A 27,848-nucleotide genomic window follows, 5' to 3' on the forward strand; every position below is an offset into this window, starting at 1 on the left:
CCTTCCTCTTCATCCTGGGTTCAAATCTCATCATACACGTCTATCACCCCCCATAGTGTTTTACATATTTCACTGGGTTTGCAAGATGTTCAGTGAGCCTGTAGGATTAGTCGTGGTGTACGCAAGCTGGACTCGGACACCACGTAAATAAAAAAAAAAAAAAAAATTGGCTCTCTTCCATGATCCACCGGCAAAAACCAGGAGTTTTGTCCACCAAAAAGCAAACTAGGGCTCTCTGGCCATGGGATTCATGGCCAGAATCTCTGGGTTTTTTTGTTGTTTTCCCATAGACTAGGGCACTCTAGTCCACAGCTTGCAAGTTCTAGGAAAGTGGTAAAAGGAAACGTCTCAATTTCTTCACTATTCGAACTTTTTTTAAAAAATTCCTGTATCTAGAAATTTATTAATCCTCAACTACTCCGGTCAAGTGGGGTTAGATCATTAAAAAATAAAACTATTTTAATAATAATATATTTTATTTATAAAACTCAAGATATTATTTTAAAAAATAAATATCAAAACACTTTACCCAATCAACATTAGTATTCCAACTTTCATTTTAGTCTTAACAAGTTATTTATCTAGCTTCCTCGTCGTCATTTCTGGAGGTGAAGATAAATTGTTATTTTTTAAAATATTTTTTATTTTAATTTTTTTTTGTTATTTAAATGTCATCACATCAAAATAATCAAATTTTTTTTTTTTAAAAAAAAAAAACCAGCTTCCTTTTCATCTCCACCCCTGTAAAGCAAATAAAAGAGAAAACCCTAGTGACCACTTTTGACTCTTCAGCTCACCTTCCTTTTATTCCTCTATCCTTCCCACATAGATGCTTTATGAGCAAGAACATGCAGTGATTAAGGTTCACGAGTATTAATTAATTATTTATGCCCAGATACAGATACAGTGAATAACAGCTGGGCAAACCTGTATATCTTACAAGAATATAGAGGGGATCAAGTTTTGCGTGTTGATCTAGACTGTAGCATGTATGCTTGAGAGTTGCATTGTTGAGAATTAATAGCTTGAATGCAAACGCCTAACTGGTGTTTATTTTCTAAAACGAGCTTCACCAGGAATTTAACCCGAGTCGAGTTTCAATTTAAATTTCAAAAGATATTTACCTGACTAAACTCTTGTCACGAGATCAAGAGAAGAACCGCATCGCCTTCAGGATCATAAAGATCAGGATCTAGCTCTGATTCTCTTGATCATAGCGATAAGAGCAGTAATTGGCATGGGATTCAAATTAATCTGGGTCGGAGAGATTAACAACAATGCAACATTTGATCTTTTCTTTTTTAGAATATGTTGATGGTCTGAAGAAGAAGAAGGAAGAGAGTTTTGAAGTGCTTGATGATATCACCTTCGCTGATAAGAAGCATTTCAGAAACCATCTGGCCAGTTCTTGGGCTATGCTGTTCTTCTCAAGAGTTGAATGGCCCTTCATTGCGATGTTCGCTTTGCTTTGCTACAGCACTCTCTGACTCCATTTTCCTCCTTGTGTGTCTTTCTTTATCTCTCCCTCTCTATCTCTCTTTCACATTTCTTAATTTCTCAGTCTCTTATGATTAACTTGAACTAAAGCAGTCTCCCCCTCTCAATTTCTTTAAGTTTATATAAAAAAAATTTCTCAATTTCTCAATCTCTTATAATTTTTCCTTTTCTTTTCTATTATGGGCATAGATCATAATTAGTCCCCAAAATCAAGCTTAATGTCTAGCCTAAGAACTGAAATTCTAACTTGGGTCCAAATTCAAACATCTTCTGGAATTCTAGTTATGATAAAAATATGATTATAAAAAAAAAAAATCTAAACGTTTTTTGTAGCTCAAGCTGTGCACTAGCAAGTGTTACCAAAGTAAAAGAAAGGGGCATATTGTACCAAACATGACTAAGTTTAGCAAATTTGACCTAAGTCTTGATCAAGCTTGATTCTGTATGAACTCATTTTAGGGCTTCCTAACTAAGATTGAGCCCAATTTGCTCATCCCCGGATCTAAAAACTAATCCAGTACACATTCTATTTCTTTTGATTTTCTATGCATAATGCATGCAAGAGTGAGAGCTGTAAAATTATTATTTTTAGTTTTTTTTTTATCGTTGATTTGGTAATGTTAAAATTAAAATTTTAAAAATAATAAAAATATATAATAATTTTTTTTCACTGTGATATTTTGAAAATAAATAAATAATAAAAGATATAAAAAAAATAAACAATAAATCTCGAGGGGCATCAGTTGTCCTGATTGTGGGTGTTGGTAGGATTAAAAACTTGTTTGGTAATGTAATTGTGGTTGTTTTTTAAATAATTTTTTTTATACCAAAATATATATTAATAATATTTTTTTTATTTTAAAAAAATTATTTTTAACATCAGCATATTAAAATGATTTAAGAACACTAAAAATATATTAATTTGAAATTAATAAAAAAATAAAATAAAAATTTAATTTTTTTAAAAATACATAGAAATATTTATATAGCTCTCAGCTCGGCAGAAGTACTTAAAAAGCCAAAAACTCCAGGCAGCCCGTGGAAAGGGTGTGGCGCAGCAAGGCATCCCTCTCCAAGTTGAGCGACCGTTATGCCTTAGACCATGCCGATACAACAACAAGACTGTTCCCAGTGGCCCATGAAATCATTATGGGTTTCCTTACAAATTCATGGAAATTGAAGCAGTAAACATCTCCATGAACTCCAGCATGCTCGTCACTGTGCTTAATGCGCTAAAATCAGCTACTCCTTCACGACTCAAAACATGGGTCCTATATTTGATCCTTCACTTACAGGCAAGTTTGTCCATTACAAGCCACCTTTCAAAGAAGACCTAGACAGACTCCCTCACCCTAATTTCTATTATGCCTTGCAAGACCTGGTTGCATCGTATTCTCCTTCTATTACATACTCAATTCATCTCTGTCGATTATAATAGGAGCTTCTTAAAGAGGTCTGTACAGCATGTTGCTCACTTTTGCTGATGCCAAGGGTTATCGTTTCGATATTCTGGGAACAAATAAACATCGGAGCACTTTAGTGACATGTCAGATGCAAGAGTACTAGCTGAGCAACATAGATGGGCAGCGGTGACTGATGGAGCAATGAATCAAACCTTCAATTGCACCAATGGTGATGTGTTTACATGAAAGAGTTTATTGAAGGTCTTGTGTGAGGTTTTTGATGTTGAATTTGTGGCCTTTGACGAAGATGAGTAATTTAATTGGATTGAGATGGTAAAGGGCGAGGGCGAGGCGTGGGATGGGATTGTTGTGAAATATGGGCTATTTGGGACTAAGATGGAGGATATTGCTTGTTTTGAAGCACTTAATGTGATTTTGCATATCAGGATCAGTTAATGCGATTTTAACATGACTCTAGTATGATTAAGAGTGGACAATTTGGGTTTCTAGGTTATGCTGATACGCTTGAGTATTTAAATGTGAGTGGGAAGATTGAGATAGATGAAAATAATACCATGAAGACGATGTCGACTCCAATCTAGACTTAGTTTGTTAATAAAAGGAGATGATATTCTCTCAATGTAAGAAAAATGATGCAAGACTGTAACTAATGATGCAATGGTATTCTTACTTCATCACCACATCTTTCTTTACTTTTACACCAACTTCTCTTATTCTTGCTCTCTTTTTCCCCCCATCTATTTCAACATCCTAGGCACTTCTTCACCTGTTTAAGGATCACAAAGCTAACTTGTAAAGGATCCAAGCAGATACAAGAATCTTAGTAATTCACCTAACAGACACAAAACATCCAGCAAAGGATCATGGAGGAAAGCTACTAAGATATTTGAACTCTCAAGAGGCAAAAGTAGTAAGCAAAACAGTACCATTTAGGTTTACTTTCAAACTCAATAGAGGAGTTGCCCAATGCTAAAGATCAAAAGATAAAATTTGACAACCACAGAATCATGATCTTGGCAAGCAAGGAAAGGGTCAACAAACAATACTTGAAATCCACTTGCAAAAGATAACATTTCTACACCCAGTATTACCCAATTCACATGCCCTCCTGAAAAGAAAAAAAGGCTCCGGGTTCGTGATGCATTTGCAATCAGAATTGGATCATAAAAAATATGTTGATGAAGCATTTAAGGAGGGAATAACTTGAAAACTAGCAAACAATTCGAGCATTACGAAACAAACTTGCATTCAAACTAGATTCCAGAACTAGACTTGCATTGTTCAAACAATCCAAAGCTTACTATTTTCTTTCGCATATAGATCAAAACAAACCGAGCAAATACACTCAATTTCACATGACCCCGCAAACCAGTAACACTAAGCCTACCCTTATCCTACCATGTATTCTCGGAAACATCACACCCTCTACCCGTACCAATACTGCAAACCACAATGTACCTCAATTACCCAATAGGGCCAATACCCTTTATCCTCGATCAGCTACAGATCCATAACATAACTCCTAAGAGGCCCTTCTCGAACTGAGCCAGCTATACAGTATCTCAAGATTCTAACTTTGGCAAATAATTTCATAAAAATTAAACAAAATGATCACAAAATTGAAACAAAAAAACTCAAAATCATCATTTTCATGTGATATTTATTTCATCATAATCTACAATTATCAAGATCAACTCAAATACAGGAAAACCAATTAAAGACAAGAAAAGTACCTCTCTTTATAAAAAATGTGTACTAAACAATCAAATCCTGACAATCCATCAAACAGGACCGATCTCTCCTAGCTTCTCAGCTCCATCAACTTCAATGCCGACGCGTTTCACCGAATCAAACAACGGCAACACACGCTTTCTATAATGAATCGGCCTTGACAACTCTTCGTTTAAATCAACATAGATATTATTAACCCCGATTTCCTTTAATCTAAACCCTAGCTTCTCCCCAACACGCGACGCCGTTTTTGAGTCCCAGGATTGGCGAGAGAAGATAGAGAGGGAAGTGTTGCGGTAGATAGAGAGGAATGATTCTTGTTCGGAGGAAGAAGCCATCGCGATTATTGTGGAAGTAGTCGGGTTTGATACCTGAGCTGTTATTTTTCGGCAAGACAGGACCAGCCGGAGAAGGTGCTGCTGATTTCTTGACATTTTTTTTCTTCTTCTTTTCTTCGAGACAAGGATGAATTGATGATGTCGTAGGGCTTGGGAAGTTTATATCAAATTTATTAAACTTCGCCTGTTTTACGACCCTGTAATAAATTTGATGGCTTAAAATATTTTTTTAACGTTGATATAAATTTTTAATGGTTATTATATCACAGGGTATGAAATTAAGATAAAAAAAAAAAACCTTTTAATTTTAAGTTTTTATCATTAAATTATTTACTTAATAATTTGTGGTTTAATTTAATTCATTTTTATTTTTATTTTTAAAAAAGTTTAAACAATTTATTTTAAGCTTTTTTTAAATCAAATAATAATTTAATTGGGTTAGTCAAATTACAAGTTAATCTGCTAAATAGTTTCTATTCCCAATCCAAACTAATTTTTAGATTATACTGTTAGGTGGTAACGGATTTTTAATAACATTAATTTATATATAACTTTTCATTTAAACTTGTATATGATAATATAAAAATATAATTAAGTAGAACCATGTTAAAAAAATGAAGAACATTGAGAAAACACTGTAAATATAAACACATCACTATTTATTTATTGAAATAATATAATTATTGTTTTTTCCTTTTATTTTTTAAAAATTGCTAGGGTAATTTGGTGTTTTTAAAAGACCTCTTAGAGCATCTCCAATGGAAAATGCCATTTTGAAAAGCCAAATGAAGAAAATGGCTTTTTGAATAGTATAAATATAGCTTTTTGTATTATGTGCATTCCAATGGTAAAAAGCTATTTAGAAAAGCCATTTATATTTTAATATATTTCATGTTAAATTAATTTTAATATAATTATATAACTAATTTAGATATTTTATATATAATATAATTATGATGTTATTAATTATATAATTAATATGAGTAATTTATAAAAGTAATATAAAAGTAATAACAATATATTTAAAATAAAAATAAATTTCTAAATATTTAATTAAAAATACATTACATTAAACAATAAATAAATCTAGTTAATTAAAAATACATTACATTACAATAAATCAATCAAAGTTAATTAAAAATCAAAACCCCTCTTTTGCATAATTTCTAACTTTCTATTTTGAAAATACGCTGCAGAAATTGGATTCAGATTAGAAATATCCATTTTCATAATACCTTTTAATTTCAGCTAATTAACACAACTGATGTTAATAATTAACCGGAGAATAATCGATTCTTGTTTTTTTAAATTTAAGAGAAGGGTGAGACACAATACAAAAATTTAAAACTACAAGTTTTTTCTTCATGTATTTATAAACAAAATTTTCTATGTTTTTTTTTTTTTTTTTAAAAAAAAGAAGTTGTTGGCCAACGGCTATAAAAATGGCTCTTCACAAAGCAAAAAGTCATTTTGGCTATTGCTTTACATGTTTCGTTGAGTGCTGAAAATAAAAAAATAGAAGTACATATGGCTCTTCATTTGGAAACTTAGTCATTATGTTATTTTTTCAGGACAACTTGACCTTTTGACATTTCATAAGTATAATATAAAGATTATAGTAACTTTAAAAACAAATTTTGTTAAGAAGTTGAACAGGGTTGATTTTATCTTTTTATATTTTGAAAGTACAATGTAAAAACCCTCACACCCTTAAAAAAAACTTATAGGGGCATTTGTGTGTTTACAATTAATATGTTGGCTGTGACAATTTAGTCTTTTCAATGATTAAGATAATAATTAAAAAAAATTTGATGCTTAACACGCATGCGCCAATAAATAAGCAACGCGTGTGTGGTGTTACCTCATATCCAAGTGTTGTTTTTTGAGGAACCGTTTGAAATGACTAGTTGTGTTATTTCCACCGATGCAAAAAATATAACTATGTCCTTTCATTTATTTATTGTATTAAATTTAAACGTATATTTTTAATTGTTGTTCACTTTGTTTTTTATATTTTTTTACTAATTATTTTTTTAAAATTTTTTTCCCTATTTAGTTTCATTTATATATTATATGGAAATATAGTTTTTATTTTTTTATTGATATTTTTTTTTTTCTCTAATTGAATTTTGCTTTTAATTTGTCCATTAGCATTTGATTTTAAATTAAATTTGCTACTTAAAATCTTTTATTATATATATTTTTAATTTCATTCCTAATATTTTATTAATTTATAACTTGTTGCTTTATTTTCCAAGATTTACTTATTACAGGACTTGGATTCTAGGCTCATAATTAAAGTCACGAGTTTTGAAAATTGACATGAGTTAACCTTGGTTTTTTTTTTCAAGTTTTTTTTTTTAATTTCATCATTCAACATTTAATTTATTAAAAATTAATTTTTTATTAGAAATTAATCTTTGTATTTTTTTTTATATGATTATCTTGATAAATATTTTATTATTATTATTATACTATTACTATTATTAAAATAATTTTTGATGAAGCAAAACCCCATTTGTACTTGAGCTAACTTCACAAGGAGTAGATAGGCAAACAAAGGTACTGGAAGGCAGGCCTCCCCGTTTCACTAAAAGTAAACAACAATAGTTTCCTCCATTCTGTCGATCTGGGCATATTTATATTTAATATTTGTTCACTGAAAAGGTTAAAATAAACAGAAGCATGAAAATAAAGACAAATAAATAAAAAAGAAAGCAGTCGATCAACAACTTCCATTACATGTATGTAAAAAAAAAAAAAAAAAAACCCAAATCCCATCTTTATTGTGTTCAAATTTCATACTCAGAAGCTGTAATCTGTTTTAAATACTCTGTTGCTTAATGGAGGCTTTGAGCTATCCCTCAATCCCTTAAGCCCTCCATTTTCATTGCCCTCAACCTCATCTTCCTCCACTTCTCCATCTACCTCAAAAGCAGGATGGCTAAGAATGTTGTTGAGCAGCTGTATGCCTCTAAGTGCATTTGTCAGAGGCAAGTGACCTTCAGGAGTATCATCATTAAGCTCCCAAATGAACTCATTAGGAAAAGACCTATAGTTGTATTGCTCAACCTCGGTATCAAGCTTCTTCATCCACCCAACTTTGATGAAAAATTTGGTGAAGTCCTTGTTACACTTTTGTCGCCATATTCTCTTCTGAACACTGTATCCAAATTTGTTGTTGCTGTACTTTTTCCACAGTTCATCAATGTCTTTAAGGTCTTGTTCTGGTATGAACTGGGCTTCAGAGAAGAAGACATAGCCACGTTTCTGTGCCGCCTCACCAGCGAGAACTATGAGCAGCCTGCGGGTTTCCTCATCGGCTTCGCGGAAGTTTTGGTCGGAGAGGTGTTGCTGGAGGAGGTCGAGGGAGAAGGTCTTGGAAGTGGAGGGAGCAGTGGAGGTGGCGGGGGAGATGGAGTAGGCAGTGGTGGTTGTTGAAGTAGAGAGGGAGAGAGAAATGTTAGTGGCAGTGGAGATGGAGGTGGTGGGCTTGAGGAAGAGGGAGGAGGGCGGGGAGGTGTCCGAGGGGAGGACCTTGAGGAGGGAGTGATGGTGATGGAGGGACTGTAGAGAGTTGGTGGCCGCCATTTGAGAGAGAAGTAAGATCAAGGGATCAAGGGTACTATGCGAGCTATATGATCATTAATGGTAGCAAAGAGAGGAATGTGAAGGCTTTGTTGGAGAAGAAGGAAGGGTTGGATTCTTGGTGGGAGATAAGGAGTTTGTGAAGAAAGAAGAGTAGATGTCATCAAGAGCAATACAAGGATGGATTTTGATTGGATAGATGTGGGTGAGGTTATATCCTCTCCCTCTCTTTCTCTTTCCTATTCACAAATAAAGACAGGAAACTATGTTTCTATCACCATTAAAAACAAAGGACAAGAAAACAAAAGAATCATGGTGCCATCATGGCCTTCGCCTTTCCACAAGCAAGTTTGTGGAGGTAACACACGGGATGAAGGGGAGCTGACCATGATGGCTAAAACAATGGCCTGGGCTTGCTTGCTCCTCTCCATCTCCACCAGGGCACAACATGGGATGTATTTTGCTATTTGAATCAGCTCAGTGCCATGCAAAATCCCTTCTTCAAAACTTCACATTGCCCATACGAGCATGCGATGCATTCTAGGCGATGAGCAATTCAGTTGCTGGACAAATTTGAAGTACCATTGGGCCTCGCCTGTGTCATAGGCCCATTTAGGTTCTCTGATGAAACCCAGTTTTCACTTTGGGCCTTTGAAGACTTAATTATTTTGTTGAAATATTATATATAAAAATTTATTGAAGTCCATGGGTTAGATGAGGTACATTGAGAAAAGACTGTTTAGATCGTCGTTTAGTTTCTGTTTTTTTCACTAGTTTTACATTTTCATTAAAAAAAAAAAAAACTTTTGAACATACAAACAGGGTTTTAGTTCTTGTGGGGCCTATAATAAAATGAAAATATCTTCTTGATGTAAAACATTAACTTCTAGTAAAGTTTATATAAAAAATGCTTTTTTAATATCAATTTTTAATACATAAGGTGATTTTATATGGTGTTGTTAAATTTACATATTCTACGCTAACTTTTATGTGAAGTACTTTTATGTGAAGTAGAGTGAAAATTGATTAGTCTAGTTAGTTGAATATGATAAATCAATTCATAATCTAGTCAAAATTCATATAAAATTTAAAATTTTTCTAAATAATGTAATTTTAAATTTTTTTTTAATAAAATAAAACCATATAATTATAAATTAACTAGTTAAATTCCAAATATGAGATAGTTTTCTTTTAACTATGGTTTTTTAAAAACAATTTTAAGAGAGAGAGTGGAACATATCCCCATATTCTGGCAGTCAACAAGTTTAGTAATTTAGTTCCATGTCATGGGGGACGCCATGGTAAAGGTGGTTTAAATAGCTGTTTGAATGAATATATTAAAATAATATTCTTTTAAAAATCAGTTTTAATATTAACTTGTCAAAATAATTTAAAAATATTAAAAAAACTATTAATTTAAAATAAAAATAGATAAAATTTAATTTTTTTTTAAAAATACTTTTAAAATACAAAAATAAATCATCTCGATCAAAGTAATAAAATATTAATAAGGTGATGGGGCAATAAAGATAAGGATGAGTTTTAAATACTAAAATAAGCCTTGTTGAACAAGAACATGGACCAAAGCCGTCATGCAAGGGACGCATTTTTTTCCACACTTGATCTTATCTATAATGCTTGCTCGAGCACACTTGAAGCTACAACAATGTCTAGGTCTATGATTCAAATCACTATCACGACACATATAGTTGAAGAATTACTCACAATGCTAACGTTGATTTAGTTATTATAGACCATAAAATAACGTCTTGTTATTGTCTTGAAATAAAAAACTACAAAAACAATAAGAACATGACTTCTTGTATTTTATGTTTCTAGAGTATAAAAAATCATTTTAAAATCATTATATAAACATATCCAATTAATTAATTTCATGTTTATTTATTCAATTAAATATATTTATATTTTTTTTCTACTCTATAACACTAGCCAATTAAAATGGCAGCCACAAATTTAGTGTGAAGATGCCATGATGCTAGCTTGCTAGCACAACAAGGACCTTTCAGCATGGAAATACTCATGGAGATCAATTTTTGGTTGTGAGAAAATTTATTCCCCATTTCATTATTTAAAGTTGGAATCAATCTTGGGTGTAAAAATTGATTTGAGAATATTTTCACCATTAGGAAAAAGCCAACATGGATTTCTTGTCATGTTTTGAAAGGATAGCAGTGTTATTACAGCTCAAAATCCACACCCATAATGTTTTTATTTTATCCAAAAAAAAAAAAAATTCATGCTATCCAAGATAAAAGCTCATCCAATCTAATACAAAATGTTAAAAAAATAATTAAAATAATTAAATATCATTTTTCTTTCCTTTTTATTACAGAGATTGATTAATCAATAAATAAATAAATAAATAAAATATGAGAATCTAACAAACATGCATTATGCTGTCTAAAAATGAATAAGTAAATAAATAAATAAAATATGAGAATCCAACAAATCAAATTCTAGTGCCTAGAAAAACCAGCCTCCAAGCTCCCACCAATACAGCTGTAACGTATATAAATCAAACTTCAATTCTTTAAATCACCCCAAAATACCACTTTTTCATAGCACAAATTAATTTAAGCAATCTCTTTTGATTTCAAACAAATTATATATATATTTTTACTTTTAAAAGGAGGAAACTTTGGTGGCTTCATGGGTTTTTTATGACAGAAAAAACAGGTATATTTTTAGAGATTTTAAGGCATTTTGGTTTCCGGGTTTATGAAAATTCATTGATGTCTTTACATTTTTGGTTGAAAGATTGAATCTTTCTGATTACAAGGTGAAAAGGGTTTGTGGGATTTTGAAGAATGGGTCATAGTTCAAAGAAGAAGAAGAAAGGAGGAGGAGGAGGGAGTGGAAGGAGAAGCAAAGGAAGGTCTCAATCAAAAGATCATTCCTATAATGCATTAGATGATAATGAGCTTCTTGCTGAAGAGATTACTGCCTTGTAAGTGGTTTTTGTCTGGATTTTTGAATGGAATTGTTTAGTGATATATTCATTTCTACTAGATCATTGTTTTTTCTAATTCATATTTTGATTTTGGAAGCCAAAGGAAGATGCTTTGGTGTGCTTGGTGGTTTGGTTCAAAAGTTTGAATTTCAGCATGTTGTTTTTGGAATGGAAGGGTGTAAGGCTACAAGTTGGTGATCTTCACTGCCTTAAAAATACTTGAAATTTAGACTTGGTTTCTAATGGGATATACCATATATATGGGCTCAGACGACAAATAATAATATATTTTGCTGACGAATTTGAATAGGTTTTGGAATCGTATATTCACTTGAGGATCATTACAATTGTAATTGAGATGGTTTTGGACCTTTGGTGCATTGAAATTGTTAGTGTTTGGATTTAAAGAGCATCCGAGGACAGATTCTACTTATTCATTCATATTTTTCGGGATGCTTTTAATTCAAATAATACCTTTTGATGATGGCCTATGGCATTCTTTGCAAATCGAAGAAAAGCTTTAACCTTTAAACTTTTCCTATATTTAAAGTATTCCTTTGATGACCATAATACGATCAGAATTTTGTCCAGGTTGTGCCCACTTTTGCTTTCATTTTATATAAGGATTTACTTTTCACACTTGTGTCTTTGTGTTTTATTCTAATCTTTTATGCATTTAGGAATGCAATATTTCAAGAAGATTGCCAGATCATTTCAGACTCGCCTCCACAAATCACCATAAAGCTCAGGTTCATTTTATCTCATTATTTTTTCTAACTTTTACATGAAATATGATTCGTCTTGATTGTGTTTTGCTATGTTTGAATTTGAGCAGGCCTTACTCAAAAGATATGGGCTATGAGGATCTAGATGTTTCAGCTCTGCTTTCAGTCAGGTTGGTGATCCACTGGTTACTGTTATTTTTGTTTAATGTTAACACATATGTCTTCTCATACCTTTTTACTTTAACTTATTAATCAGGTGCTTGCCTGGATACCCAGACAAGTGTCCAAGGTTGCAGATTACTCCTGAAAAAGGTTTGACAAAATGTGATGCAGATAATCTTCTCTCCCTCCTAAATGACCAGGTAAAGGATGGCTAATTTGAGCTTGATTGGCAATATACTATCATGCACATAATCTGCAATCCTGAATGCATCTTTTTTGCTGCCTTCACGTTTATTTTCTAAAGATAGTAAAGCCGATCCTTTACTTCACCGAATAGCTTTAGTTTTTGGATCAAGGGTTCTTTCACAGGGTATGATAGCCTCTTTGACCTAGTGGTCAGGATTTCAAATCCTCAAACCCTCTTCATTTATCTACTTATTATTCAACACAATGGGGTGGTAGGCCTTTGCCTAGTCAAATTTTGTGGTTAATGTGCTTCAGCATGAGGCATGCTAAAGATATTAAAGCCTACCTCTGATCTTCACCTTACAAGATAAGTTTTTGGGTTGTGTGATTCTTTGATATTTTAGCAAAGGGTTAGTTAATGACTTTGTTAACTTAAAACTTGAAATTCAAATTTATGTTTTTGCTTCCAACATTTCAATTTTTTACTCAAATAAATTCAAATTTATTTAAGTAACTATTCTAAATTTCGCATACATATACATGCATTATCATGTACTTAATTTTATTGATATAAATACACATTTATGTTTTTGCTTCCAGCATTTCACTTTATTGGGTTGAATTGAATTGCCTTTCTCTTACTGCAAATCTCTTTCGATTAAGGCAAATTCTAATGCCCGAGAAGGACGAGTAATGATTTTCAATTTGGTGGAGGCTGCTCAAGAGTTCCTCTCAGAAATAGCTCCACTGGTTCCAGCACCTGAACCTGTAAGCTATGACATGGAATTGCCTCTTGTCTTCCCAATTTTTTTAATCAATATCCATATAGTTATTATCAATTCATTAGTTTGCTTCCATGCTTTCACTTGCAAAGCCATATATTTCAGTTTTTGATTTGTTAGTTTTGGCTCTTCTTGTGTCATGATTATTCCATGAATCAATGTCTGTTTATCAGCATTTTCTGGTTTGGTGTTTTCTTAATCTTTGTCATGATCGGAGACTTGGGGAATTGATATTATTTACCATATGGCTGTCCTATATTTCTTATGTTTTCAGATTAGAAAATTTTGTTTTTAATTTCTAGGTCTTCATTTTATGTAAAGAGTTGAGGAGTGTTCCTTTTGGGTGGAACTATAGCATAGAGTGAAGATTAGAAAGCAACACTTAATAACTTAATAACAAAGTCAAACACAATGGTGATTTAAGGGGAAGGGGTGGGATGAAGGTCCAAAAGAAAAAAAGTGTCATAGCAGTGTCATGTATCCTGTAATTTTTTATGTTATTGTTCATTCTTTATGTTCTCTATTTGTTTACATGTGCTCTAATTTATTAATTTCTTCTGTAGGTTTTGTGCTCATCCATCAATAGCAGCATTCAGCTGTTTCAGAAGGACATTGCAGTTTCTAGTAACAAGAGCTGCTCATCCAGGGGACCTTTTGTTTATGGTTTCATAGACCTCTTCAGTGGCTGTGGAGAGTCATGGCATTGGGGTCTTGCTGTGGATGAATTAAAATCCCACGTGTTAGACCATTCAGAAGTTGGATATGAGGTACAGGAGAAGAAACTTGATAAGATTACAAAGCCAATGACAGTCAAAGAGGCAAAGCAAGGTCTGTTGGTTTCCCCTATTGCCAAGTTGGATACCCTTGAAGAAGAAAGTGAATATGAAAATAAGGGCCTATCTACTTCTAATTCAAGTAGATCTCTAGTGGAGGAATTGGCAGGAATTGTCATGAAAGGGGAGAAGCAGGTGAATAATATTGAACATGTTTTTTTTGTTTTTGTTTTTTTCCCCTACCTTTTGAGTGTTAACTTCTTGATTTTTTAAGTTTGTGTTGCCTGTGATTCCATTGTTCTTCATATAAACTCGATATTTCCACCCTTTTAATGCTCTTCTTTGGACATATCATTTCTAAATGTGTATAATAACCAACACCAAATTGTTAAAACAATGAGGTGGTTAAGGAAGTGCTGTCAATTTTCTTAGCTTTCAGATATTCACTGGGCTCTTCATTATAGTTATTATTGATTATGCATGGGTCAAAATCAGAGAGTATATTCACTGCTCTCCTTTTATTTTTTGTGCAGCTTTAATGCTTTGTGAATGGGTGGGTGGCACCTCCTTTGTTGCCTTTCCAGTAGATTTAGATTGCTTATGAAAAGACTTTAATTGTAAAGGGGTTAAACCATCCTTGATGGACAGGTTTTGTAAAATAAGCACTGAAAATATAAAAATCCTAGGTTACCAAGACTCAACTTTTGAAATTCTGGGCAAAAAGTACAATTCAGCTTTTGATTGAAAATGGAGAAGAGCTTGATGAAAATAGAAAAGGTAATTGTTTGTGCATTTCATAAATATGCCTGAATAAACCATGGATTTTCACAAAGTAGTTCAATTGTTGTGCCGTAATAAAGAATGTATGACAAACATACCACCAATTTTGAAGAAATAGTAACTACCATTATTTGTCATCATTCTTCAAATTCAAGGTCAAATTTGTATTGTAATATTCACTGACAAAGATACTGCATACTTGTATAGGGTATTTTTCTCGAGGAGCATGGCTATGGGTCAAAAGACAATGATGACCAGGACGATGGTGACAATAGCAATGATGATGAAGATTTTGAAAGTGAGCCTTGGGAATCACTGTCATTGAATTCCTTAGGGTTTAATCAAGCATCTCAAAATATTGAAAAGGATCTTATAATGGTACTTCATTTATTATTGGGATAAGAATCATACTCTTCATATTTTCTCCTTACCTTTTCTGTTTGAAGAGTCTGGACTGGTTATTCCTTTCCACTTCAATTATGGACTGATATTGCTTCTTTGTTAGGTTCATCTTCTTCATCTTGCTTGTGCCTCAAAAGGAGAATTGGTTGATTCTCTGCCTCAAATAACCACCGAACTCTGCAACTTAGGTGTATGTAATCTGATATGTCTTCCTGTCTTGCAGAAAGAAACGAAGTCATTTTTGTTGTCTGGGAAAAGTAAGTTTTCTTAAATATGTTCTCTGATGATGGATAACCTGGTGCAGATAATTCCTGAGTCAGTACGGGAATTAGCTTCTAAACCATCCTCAACGTTTAACAAGACATTTGATCATGTTTTCCATCAACATACGGTTCACCACTCTCTCTGTCTTTGTTTTTTTGACAACTGGAAACAAATTTCAAGTTGTTCTTCACATTGTTGTCTGTTCTATTAATTTTATCTAGGTCTCATCTAGAGTATCTCAGTTTTGGAAACCTACTTCTGATTTAGGAGGGGCTAGTGCATCTCTCCCAAGCTCTCGATATCTGAATGACTTTGAAGAGCTGCAACCCCTTGGTATTATAATCCTCCATATCTGCGTGTGTGCAAGTGTTTCTATGAGTTTATTTAGATACTGATTGAATTCTTTGTGGATATATATACATATGTCTATGTGAGATCATAGAAAGGTGGAATGTTAGGTGCTGACAAATAGGTACTTTATGAAGATGCTTGCTTATAAATGTGTTTTTACTATTTGACCAAGACTTTTATGTACTTGAAAATTTAATTACTGATTTACTAGATGCTTCTTTATGAAACTTCATGTTCAAGTCTTCATGGCATTGTTGTGACTGAATGCTTTGACATTACAATTGTGACACAGGACGTTATTAAGGAAAATTATTTTTATTATTTCCTATTTTGTTTAGGAAATTAAATAATATGCTTAATAACTTTATTTTTCCTAGTTTGTTTAGGACTTTTATTACTTTTCCTTTATTTTTAGGTTTACTGGTTTGTTTAGGTTGGTTTTTGGGTTTATTTAAGGAGTTGAATAAGGTTTTGAATCAGGGTTTTTGTGTGATCCCTTTTCGGCAAAATTCTGTCTTTCTTTGTGCTTGCTGTCCTTGTGTTACTCCTGTGTGCATCAATTCGTCAACAAAGTTTTTTGACATTACAAAACTGCAATATACCTTTTTTGTGGCCATAAGTTCAGTTGATACCATATTTATGCTTTACTTAGAGTTTCCTTTATGAATGATAACAGGTCATGGTGGTTTTGGCCATGTTGTATTGTGCAAAAATAAGCTTGATGGAAGGCAGTATGCGGTGAAGAAAATTCGCCTCAAGGACAAAACCCTACCTGTTAATGACCGAATCTTGAGGTAAATTTATTTTAGATTATGCAGTGGAAGTCAGTGCTCAAGGTTTATTGAATGCCAACATGTCTTCTTTTCTTTTGACTCCCTAGAAACATCATTCTCTTTTGGTGCAATAGAACTCCCTCTGTTTTTTTTTCCAAATTAAAAATGGAGTGGAAACTTGATTTTGTGTTCTGATCATGTAAAATTTGCTTGAAGTTTGCAGTACATTTTCTTTTTTATGTTTGATTTTAATTTAAGATTTGTGCCAACCATCGCGAGGTACTTAGGGAAGTAGCCACCCTTTCACGTTTGCAGCATCAGCATGTTGTCCGATACTATCAGGTATAACTTTCTTTTCTGCTTGTTCTGTGGATTATTGAGTAGGAAAGAATCACAATCATGTCTTTGTTGGTTAAGTGTAGCATGTCAAGATATTCATACATGTAAAATGTATAAGACAGTCACTGGTCACTTGTAGAATGATATGAGATTGTTACGAGTTTTTCTGAAATTTAAAGGATGTGTTAATTCAGCATGCTGCTTATATTTTCTATGGCAAAGAGGTTATACAGCTTCTGAAAGTGACATACTTTTAGTTTTGGCTATAGAAATGTAAGGTTCAGGAAAAAATGCTGTTATATTTTTCAGGCCTGTATGATGATTGTGATATTTGTGAAACATCCCAGGCATGGTTTGAAACAGGAGTTGTTGGTATTTTTGGTGACTCCACTTGGGGTTCTACTACTGCTGCAAGCTCCACATTCAGCTACAAGGGTGCAAGCTCCACATTCAGCTACAAGGGTGCAAGCACTGCTGGTGTTGGGCAAGAGAATAAGCTCGAATCAACTTATCTGTACATTCAAATGGAATTTTGCCCCAGGTATCGTGGTTTCTTCACTTCAATTTTTTCCTGCCTTGTTTTGTATCCTTTGTAGTATTCTTTAGATGATTTTTCATCATTCATTTTTGTAGGTTAGTTTCTCCTTTGTTTTAAATGAGAAGAACAAAATAAACTTTCATGAATTTGCAGTGAAAAAATTGCATGAAATGCAAAAATGTCTTTGAGCATATGATTATTTTATCCCTTTTATCCATGCAATGAATATAAAAGGAAGTCTATAATTCATACAGACTTTCCATAAATTTACTTATTTTTCATCTTGAAGTCATATAGTTGTTAATCTTTTGTTGTAACGTCTTCTTCTTCTTCTTCTTCTTGTTTTTGTTTATGCAGTTTGAATAGCAAATCACTTTCTTCAAGTTATCAACTGCTTTTGAGTTCTGATTTTTCTTTTTGCCATAATTGTGAGGAATACTATTGCTTTATTCTTCTTATCCTATAAATTTATGAAACTAAAGAGCTTTATTGCATGTTTTATTACTGTTTTCACTTATTTTATTGACCTTGCTCCATTCTTTTCTTTTTTTTCATTGCTTTCGATTTTGGAAGGACTCTCCGCCAGGTTTTTGAATCATACAATCATTTTGACAAAGACTTAGCATGGCATTTATGTCGGCAAATTGTGGAAGGCTTGGCACACATCCATGCACAAGGAATCATTCATCGAGACTTGACCCCTAATAACATATTTTTTGATGCTCGGAATGATATTAAAATTGGAGATTTTGGTCTCGGTAAGATCCAGGAGCAATTCTCTTTCTCTGCAAGTACTAGAGTTTATTGTCTATTTAATTAATTATGTCGGTTGCAATTGTGAGTATTTCTCTTGAATATATGATGTGCCAAAAAGATGAAATGAATTGCAAAGAAGCTAATTGGATTGCACCAATCTACAATTTTGGATTATTTTATAAAATGGCTACAAAGTTACCAAGAACTACTTGGTGCTAGAAAGTTGAAGAGAATTCTAATCACATTTTTTTTAAAAAATTAAAAATTTCTTCAGACTCATATTTAGTTTAAATACTCAAAATTGGTCAATCAAGACCCAGATTTTTATCGCAAGTGTTTATAATGTACAATTAACACCAGAAAATTCTAATATTTCATGTTATAACTTTGATTCTAGGAGGGAAATGTTTTTGTCTTTTACATTGGTAATGGCCTTTCAGTTTGGCAATAAATCCTCCAGTGAAAAAACAGTAAAACAAATAAAAAAAGATGTCCAAGGAGATGATTTTAACACTCCAAAAAGTTTTACCACACTCCCACAATCCCATATTTTGATACAAAAATAAGAAACAAAGGTGATATATTGGGATTCTGGTTAAACATTTTTAGAGTGTTATTATCATCCCCCAAAGTCTCATTGGACATGATAAGAAAGGAGGTGCTTTTTGAAGCTCTTAACCTGACCATGATGTGCAAATGTGCAAGCACTCATAATTGGAGCTTTTACCACAGGTGCTCTTTGAAGTTCTTAACATGACCATGATGTGCACATGTGTAAGCACTCATAATTGGAGCTTTCACCACATCCAACTAAGAATTTGGTTCCTGTATACCGATGAGGGCATGCATTGATTCATGATCAAGCAACATCTCAATTCCATTATAAAATAAAAAGGAATATCTCTGTTCATTTTCTAACAGACGTTTGATTTGTGGTTTCAGCCAAGTTCTTGGAATTGGAGCAGCTGGATCATGATGCAGCTTTGCCTACAGATACAGCTGGAGTTTCAATGGACGGTACTGGTGAAGTTGGAACCTACTTTTATACTGCTCCTGAAATTGAGCAAGGATGGCCAAAGATTGATGAAAAGGTAAACTTTTGGTGGAAGCTTCTTCAACTTAATCGTCAGCATTAGTCATCATGCTAGTTAAGCTCCAATTTTGCAGTCATGTAATACATTTTGTTCAGATATTATTTGCAAGATTGCTAACCCATCTACATTTCAGGCTGACATGTACAGCTTAGGAATTGTGTTTTTTGAGGTTTGGCACCCTTTTGGGACAGCCATGGAGAGACATGTTATTCTATCTGATCTGAAACAAAAGGGAGAGCTTCCTCCCTCATGGGTTGCTCAATTTCCAGAGCAAGCATCCTTGTTGCGGCGCTTGATGTCTCCAAGTCCATCAGATCGTCCATCTGCCAACGATCTTCTAAAGCATGCATTTCCTCCAAGAATGGAATCCGAGTTGTTAGATAGTGAGTATTTTTTTTTTGTATTCTTGTGTGTATGTATTCCTTTGCTCATTTGTGTCTTTGAAAATTACATACAATAGTATTGTGATGGACAAGTAGGAATTATTGTCTTAACAGATGAAGAAAGGGAAACTTGGAGATCATGGTAAAGGATGATAAAATTTGGACTTGCATTTCTCAGCTTATTTCTAATTTTTTTTTGTACCTTTTGACTTTCATAAGAATTGAATGTTAGAATTTGTAAAAATAACAGAAACTGAGGAATTTTCAGGAATGTATTTAGATATATGAAATTGTATTATCAGAAAAAGAAGAATGTACCACAATAGAGGATACTCAATTCTCAGGAATTTAAAATCTGTGGTCATAATTCCACCAAATGAATGGGGCACAAAAGACTTGTATAACTCTTAAGAGTGGTGCGCTAATACCAGAATTGTTTTCTTACAAGTTCAAATAAGTAGTATGATTACTGCTAGGGAGTGATCTCTGTGAAATTACAAGCAATTTAGAATCTATAATGAATTTTTATGGACCACTTTTTTTAACATATTTTATTTTTGGACAAATATGGAATTTTATGTCTTCTGAAGTGGTCATGTAGCTTTTTATTAATTAGTTCAACTTATTGCCCTTTTGCCTTATGTTTTCAGATATGCTAAGAACAATGCAAACTTCTGAAGACAGAAGTGTGTATGATAAAGTTGTGAATGCTATCTTTGATGAAGAGATGTTACGCATGAAAAACCAACATCAACGTGCTGGTAGATTGAGGATTGCCAGAGATGATACTTCCTGTATCCAGCTTGAAGATTTAGACACAGAGCTCCGTGATTGTGTTATTGAAATCGTTAGAGAAGTGTTCAAACAACATTGTGCAAAGCATCTGGAAATAATATCCGTGCGCTTATTGGATGATTCCCCACAATTTAACAGGTTAGTTCTACCCAAATATTTCTGTCATCTTTCTTGTCTAGTGTTAGAGCTGGTTCTAACTTATGGTTTTGCATGAGAAGGAACTCTGTAAAACTTTTGACCCATGGGGGAGATTTGCTCGAACTTTGTCATGAGCTGCGTCTGCCTTTTGTTAGATGGCTTATTGCAAACCAGGTACCAAACTCCATACTGTTGGACATTGATTTCTTGCCATATATATGATAATTGTAAATTGGCAACCAAGTTTAAGGAGGTAGTTGCTTATCTTCTCATGGTTTGATTAGACTATCCCCTTTTTCTTTCTCAATTGTAGTTTTTTTTTTTTTTCTCTTTTCTTCGTTCTCTCAACTTTCCTCGTTAGCTGCACACTGTTCTGAACCATGACTTACCTAGAGGGAGTTGGCATCACCAGGGTTTAGCAATCTAGGTCAAAATCAGGGAGTACTTTTTATTTAATTTAAAATATGCGGAGTGGAAATGATATTGGTTTTGAAAAATCCCAATTCATGTATGGTTCCTAATAAACATATTGCATATTGCTTCTTTCTTTATTGAATGAAAGTTTTCCTTAATTTGGGGAATTTGACGTCCTTACAAAGCATCTGAAATGAACAGACTTGAAAAGTTTGCTGCACAAAATAAACCTGGTACTTGGAGCTGGAGACTCATCTGATGGATGATAGTCAAAAAACCTTAGGGGTTTTGTTTGACATGTTAACTGTTCTCACTCATTATTACAAGTTTCTACCAATCATTGGGAGGAAATCTGAATTGAATAATTGAATAGTAGAGGGGCACACTATTTTTTTTTATAATTGTTTGGGAAGAAAGATTAATTAATAATTACCAGCAAGGATTTATTTTGTTTTTACATGTATGCATTGTTAAAGTTGTAGTACTACTGAAAACTAAACGTTTACATGGGTTTTATACTGAATGAAAGAAGTTATCTTAATATGGTCAGGAAAAGGTTACTTTCAAATTATTTTAGCATCATACCTTACCTTTTTGTCATTTTTGAGTGAGATCAGGATGGGGACTACTAGGGATAAACTTGGATAAAAATATGCATGCTGTTGACTTGTTATCATGAGCTTAAAAGAAATGTAAAATTGCCAACTGTTATTTCTACAAACAAAATCTGGGATGTAGATGTAGAATGAAGTTCTGTTCAAGAACATGTTGACATTGTGTGCAGACAAGTTCTCAAAAGTTAGGATGTATCACTGAAGATGAACTGTGCAAGATCCAATCCCAGCAAAGCATCTCCATACACATGCTTCTCTTTGTTATCTCAGCATAACTGTTCAATTAATATATTGTTAATCTTCTAAAAGAAGTCAATGTGGAATGAGTGAACCATTCTTGTACTTTATCTCTTACAGAAATCATCTTTCAAACGATATGAAATATCATCTGTTTTTAGAAGAGCAATTGGTCATTCACCACCAAATCGCTATCTCCAGGTACGGATTTTAATTTTTGTCCAGCGAGTCATCTGCAATATCTATGATCAAATGTTTTTGCATCCACTTGCTTGTCAGAACTCTGAATATTATGCATTTTTTTATGTAATAGGGAGATTTTGACATTATTGGAGGTGCATCAGCTCTGACAGAGGCAGAGGCTATTAAGGTACTGTTCTTTTTATCTTTTGGTTTTTTCCAGGATAATCTTTAGATAGTTGTGAAACTACTCAACTTGTCTTTATGGAGGTAATGATGAGATTTTACTAAAGCATCTGCCAAGGTCCCTGATATGGGACTCCAGAAAAATCTCTGTTGCCTATTTGAACTTGTGGAAATAGGGTTTCCAATCGAAGAAATTGATAGAGAGATTTTGAGTATAAAAGGGAGATTGATGAGGCAAGGTTAAGTATACATTAAATAAAATGACACCTTAGAAGAATTTTTACTTTCTATTTCATTCTCAGAGTAAATAAATGTTGATGAAGTTCATATAGGATGGAGATGGATTAAAAGACAATTAAAAAAATTAGCTTGCTAGTTAAAAAGATTATCTGAAGAGGCTGGATGTGTGTCAGGTGGTGGGTTGACAGTTAAATTTTGTATCTTTTCAAGACCCATTCTTTTATTTTGCAAGTTCTCATCTCTTGTTAGTCCATAGTAAGCTGAGTTGAGTTATATGCCGTTTTAATTCTTATCTATTCTGTTCACTTGTCTTCTGAGAATTGGTGGGGGTATCTGTTTTCAAAAACATGTTGAAAGGAGCTGATGTAAAAATGTGAAAATTTTTAATATCAATTATTGATGACAACTATGCATCCTGTACAACTGTGACTAGGATAATAGGATTCATCCAAATGTAAAGTTATTCTGTGTATGATAAAACGTTGACTTGTTTTGGTCTTATAGTAACAGCACTATCACCTTTGGTGAAAGGTTTACGTCATATTTTGAAACCTATGGAAAGTGAAACTGAGATGCTTATTTTGAAACCTATGGAAAGTGAAACTGAGATGCTTTGAAACTATCTAATAAAAGCTATGTAATTTAGATCGAGAGAATACTTTATGCAATCATGCAATGTTTCAAATTCTGCTATTCTGCATTTTTGTATTTTTAATACTTGTAAATTTCCCACTTCATGAAGGTAAGTGTAAATAATATTTTTCTGAGGTTACTATCTCTTAAAGTTAATAAAACACCAAGTTTCTGTATGGTTTCATAAGACTTGGCAATGTCTTTTCAATAATACCCCTCCATAGACCATTTCTAATACAGGATAAAATGATAGTTGAAAACTGGTTGCGTCAAGGTTTCTATACAAAGAACTAGTAGTTTTTTAGGATTTTTACAATCCTGGCATACTGTTGCAAGAAGTTGCATCAAATAAAGGTTTATATAAAAAGAATAAGTCACAACTATCATTGTCATGGGGTGACTGATAAAAGTTACATGCAATATATCTTTCATTAACTAGTCTCTTCACTGTATTTACAATTTTTAGAATGCTTCATTATTGAATTCGTTAAAGTTTTTTGTTTATTTCTCAGGTGACAATGGACATTGTAACTCGCTTCTTTTTCCCAGATTCTTGTGATATTCATCTAAATCATGGGGACCTACTGGATGCTATCTGGTCTTGGGTAGGAATCAAGCCAGAGCATAGACAGAAAGTAGCAGAGGTATTCTGTTGATTTACATATGAGATGCATTATTGGGTATGTCAAATATGACCTCACAGATGCTTCTTTTCAAATGAAGCTTCTTTCTCTGATGGGTTCTTTGCGCCCCCAATCCTCTGAACGGAAGTTGAAGTGGGCAGTTATCAGGCGTCAGCTTTTGCAGGTTTGATAAATGTCACAAATCAATTTAAAACATTTATTACCCTCCATCATTTATCAATGCCAATATCACTTTTATCCTCCTTTGGTCCGTGTGATTGTCCTGTGGGAATTTTGGTTTTTTTCTTTTTATCTTTGATTTGTACACGGTTAAGAATGCTTTTAGGGAAAATAGCATCTGCTTGCTTATTTGTAGAAGAATACCAAAGTTTGGGCTCCCTCCAGAAGTTGTATCTTGAGTTTATTAATGTTCATTTTGTATCAAGTTATTTAGGTAAATAGAGAATGGAAGGATGGAAATCTTTGTTTTTGAACCCAAGAGATTTTGGAAAGTCTATGTTAAACTCAGGGATACTGCTAGCTCATGGAGAACTAATGCTGAAAGGAAAAACTAAAAGTTTGCTACGGAGAAACTGGAGCAGTTCTCTAGTACTCCAGGGTACTCTGTCATGGACAATACAGCAGCGCTATTCAAGCAACTGTAGCATTCTTTTTTAGAAGCTTTTATGCCTATTTGTATCTTTTTGCTAGGCCATTTGAAATTAGTTATTTAAGGCACATGACTTTGTTTAAGTTCTAGTTTTTCATTCCTCTTAAATAATCTTTGTAGCCATTTTGCGCTCCTGAATTTTGATTATTAATATAATTCAGCCGTTTGATTTTTATGCTTGCTGAAAATGTCAGGGTTTACATGATGTAGCACCATGAAAAGTGTTTCTTCCTTTTTCTCTAAGAAACTTAGATCTGAATGGAAAATAATTATTGGTGCCTCCTTGTTACACTGCTGACTGAGTAGTAAACATATAATTTCAAAGTTTCCTTGTATGCTTAATCATCTTCTGATGCTTTCAGTGTCTTCGTATTATTTTGTACTGTGTTATGTTGGTAAGGTATTTTGCTAGGTCCATCTATCCTCGTTTGGGCTTCATATCTTCTTGCTGACTTCTGTTCAATTTTTTGGAGTCTCATTTTTTTCTTCTTCTCATTCTATCCTGCTGTGTTATTGCAATTTGCATCCCTTTCCTTTTTGTGTGCTCACTTGAATGTGCTTGGTACATTAATAGGCCCATGATGCGCAGAATATTCATCTTCAGTGGCAAAGCCATGTTTTTTAATATTGCAGTTCATATTCTACAATATTACAATTGAAAGGGATTTAACTGCCCCCCCACAATTTCAATCTCTTTCAGGAACTAAATTTAGCAGAAGCTGTTGTGAATAGGTTGCAGACTGTTGGTTTGAGGTTCTGTGGAGCAGCAGACCAGGCCCTTCCTCGGTTAAGGGGAGCTCTGCCAGCTGGTACAAAACGTGTTTCTGCTTTGCTCATCTAATATCTAATATAACTTTTACTTAGCTCTGATACAACTGCAGATACTCGTATCCGGAAGGCACTTGATGAGCTATCAGACCTCTTTATCCATTTGAGGGTTTGGAAGATAGAGAACCATGTGTACATAAATGCTTTAATGCCACCAACTGAAAATTATCATAGGGATTTGTTTTTTCAGGTAAATTAGCTGCAGTCATACGTGTATACTAGTATAATATTTTATATGCTCATACAGAATATTTTTTTACTACTGCTTTCTAATGCTTGTTGGTCATAGTTATCTTGTGTTTCTGTCTCTGAGATAGTGACTATTAGCCTAGTGATTGTGTTGAATCTTTCATCATTCCAGATGATATATAGCTCAACCTAGATACATGCAGATTCCTTTTGGCCCAAGTATGATCGTACCATATTTTTTAGTTCAATTATGCTCCACATAATCTATGGTATCTCTTAATTCCAATTTGGCTAGTTGAACTATCTATTCTGCAAGCTAATTCCAATGGCCTAATTGTGAAAAAGCATATAATCATTTTGGTGGAGAGTTGTTAAAGGATACGCGGAGCTGCTCTAGGCCTGGGCATAGCTCCTGACTCACTTTCTTTGTTTGATTTCTCTATATCTACTTACTAACTATATGCATATTTTTTTTTTGGCTGATAGTTTTGATAACCAGTTGTTATTTCCTTGCCCAGATATATTTAACTAAGGAGAACAATCCTGGATCAGTTAATGAAGGCGCATTGCTTGCTGTTGGTGGTCGGTATGACTATTTGCTGCATCAAATGTGGGATAATGAATATGTATGTCATGCTCCTTATTTCTTCCCCTCTTTCTCATCTTTCCATTCAGTTCTGTGCATTTACTGATATCTATCATGTGTGGGTAGTTCAGCCATCTGTTTTTGATAAGACAACTTGATATTGTCCAGTGTGGCATAGATTATAGTTTTGAAGCATAATTCTTATGTGAAGCGTGCATTTTTGTTAATGTTTATGTCTTCTTTTATTCAGAGAGCAAGTCCTCCTGGTGCTGTTGGCACCAGCCTTGCATTAGAGACAATTATTCAGTATTCTCCTGGAGAGTTCAGGCCTGTTAGGTGCAGTTTCCTTCATTTGCTCCTCTTTTTCTTTCCAATCTACTGTTTCAATATTTAACTATATTCGTAAGAGTGGATATTGTCTTGCCATTTGTTACTGCAGAAATGAAGCTGCCACCGCTGTTCTTGTTTGTTCAAGAGGAGGAGGAGGTTTATTGGTTGAGCGCATGGAATTAGTTTCTGAATTATGGGAAGAGAATATTAAGGTTGAAAATTAAATACTGTTCCATGCTTGTTCAAATGTCTTAGTTGCACTGTACTAATTCGTTTGTTTGTCTATGATCACCAGGCCGGGTTTGTCCCACAACCTGATCCAAGCCTTACAGAGCAGTATGAATATGCAAGTGAGCATGATATAAGATGCCTTGTCATCATAACAGATGCAGGGGTATCACGAACAGATGTTGTCAAGGTAATAATGATCAAAACCTGTTCTGAACTCTGCTGCATTTTATATGGGGGGATGCTCTAATACTGCTACGTTCCATATAAATTACTTGAACACTGTAAGATACGCATACCTCACCTGCCTTGGCTAGCATAAGCTGTCAACTTTGACCAAAGTCTTTGGGGGAACCCTCAAGCGTTTTTTCTTCTATCCTTTTCCAGTTTTGAGCTGTTTAAGTAATCTTGATGCAGTGAAGATGAACTGTTAATTCATGGACTGATATTTCCAGGTTCGTCATATCGAACTTAAGAAGGAGAAGGAGGTTGCAAGAGAAAAGCTTGTCAGGTTTCTGTTGGATGCAATGGCAACACTGTTTAGAAACCCCTCAGTTTGGATTTAGGCGCTCATCAAAGGCAATTTTTATCTAGTTTTTGTTAGCTGTTTTCTGATCCATCACAACTTTCTAAGAATCGAGAAAGATTCAAGATGCTGGAGATCAACTTCCAAATATCCCAAGAGAAAGATCATGAAGTTTATCTTACACAACACAACAGAATTTACAGTTAAGAGAAAGATCATGAAGTTTATCTTACACAACACAACAGAATTTACAGTTAGTACATTACAGACAAATTTTTCTTCTTCAACAATCTGCTCAGGAGAAAGTTTTGCAGATGTAGATTTTTCTCGCTCGAGCACTTCAATAGTGACAATTTTGAAGTTTCATAATCAAAAGATCGATGTACATTATAAATATGTAAATATATGTGATATTCCAACATAGTAATTCCTCTTGGAGTAGGAACTAGGAAGGCATCAAGAAGCATTGTGAATGCACAAGAAATACTTGATATGTAAAGTAAAAGATAATTGATTTATGAAAATATGAGAAAGCAAAAGGGCACATGTTTATGTCTAGTTATTAAATCTAGCC

At 33.6% G+C, this 27,848-nt stretch overlaps 2 protein-coding genes and 1 pseudogene across 5 annotated transcripts; 2 read left to right on the forward strand and 1 right to left on the reverse strand.

The window, feature by feature from the left end:
• The first annotated feature begins 1,277 nt into the window (after positions 1–1,277).
• LOC118032126 ((S)-8-oxocitronellyl enol synthase CYC2-like) lies at positions 1,278–3,479 on the forward strand (annotated as a pseudogene).
• A 4,197-nt stretch (positions 3,480–7,676) lies between these two features.
• Positions 7,677–8,753, reverse strand: LOC118032064 (tetrapyrrole-binding protein, chloroplastic). Its single transcript, XM_035036648.2, has one exon. It carries the CDS (start codon positions 8,579–8,581, stop codon positions 7,796–7,798), a length of 786 nt encoding a protein of 261 aa, XP_034892539.1. The 5' UTR covers positions 8,582–8,753; the 3' UTR covers positions 7,677–7,795.
• Positions 8,754–11,037: 2,284 nt separating this feature from the next.
• Positions 11,038–27,841, forward strand: LOC118032062 (eIF-2-alpha kinase GCN2). 4 transcript variants are annotated; one of them, XM_035036644.2, is made up of 30 exons: positions 11,042–11,275; positions 11,357–11,546; positions 12,230–12,298; positions 12,385–12,444; positions 12,531–12,636; positions 13,286–13,390; positions 13,968–14,372; positions 15,165–15,335; positions 15,463–15,549; positions 15,664–15,750; positions 15,845–15,956; positions 16,651–16,768; positions 17,035–17,089; positions 17,434–17,627; positions 18,198–18,382; positions 19,323–19,471; positions 19,608–19,857; positions 20,508–20,790; positions 20,871–20,964; positions 22,176–22,256; positions 22,369–22,425; positions 23,807–23,938; positions 24,018–24,101; positions 25,288–25,396; positions 25,469–25,605; positions 26,123–26,230; positions 26,441–26,526; positions 26,630–26,732; positions 26,816–26,938; positions 27,204–27,841. In XM_035036644.2, exons 2-30 carry the CDS (start codon positions 11,407–11,409, stop codon positions 27,312–27,314), a joined length of 3,801 nt encoding a protein of 1,266 aa, XP_034892535.1. In that variant the 5' UTR covers positions 11,042–11,275; positions 11,357–11,406; the 3' UTR covers positions 27,315–27,841. The 4 variants fall into 4 exon arrangements, 3 of the variants coding, with proteins under 3 accessions (XP_073266519.1, XP_034892535.1, XP_034892536.1); XM_035036645.2 differs by having other exon boundaries at positions 11,379–11,546; XM_073410418.1 differs by lacking the exon at positions 13,286–13,390 and having other exon boundaries at positions 11,041–11,275.
• Positions 27,842–27,848: the final 7 nt, after the last annotated feature.

The sequence above is a fragment of the Populus alba genome, chromosome 7 (assembly GCF_005239225.2).
Source record: "Populus alba chromosome 7, ASM523922v2, whole genome shotgun sequence".
Classification (NCBI taxonomy): domain Eukaryota; kingdom Viridiplantae; phylum Streptophyta; class Magnoliopsida; order Malpighiales; family Salicaceae; genus Populus; species Populus alba.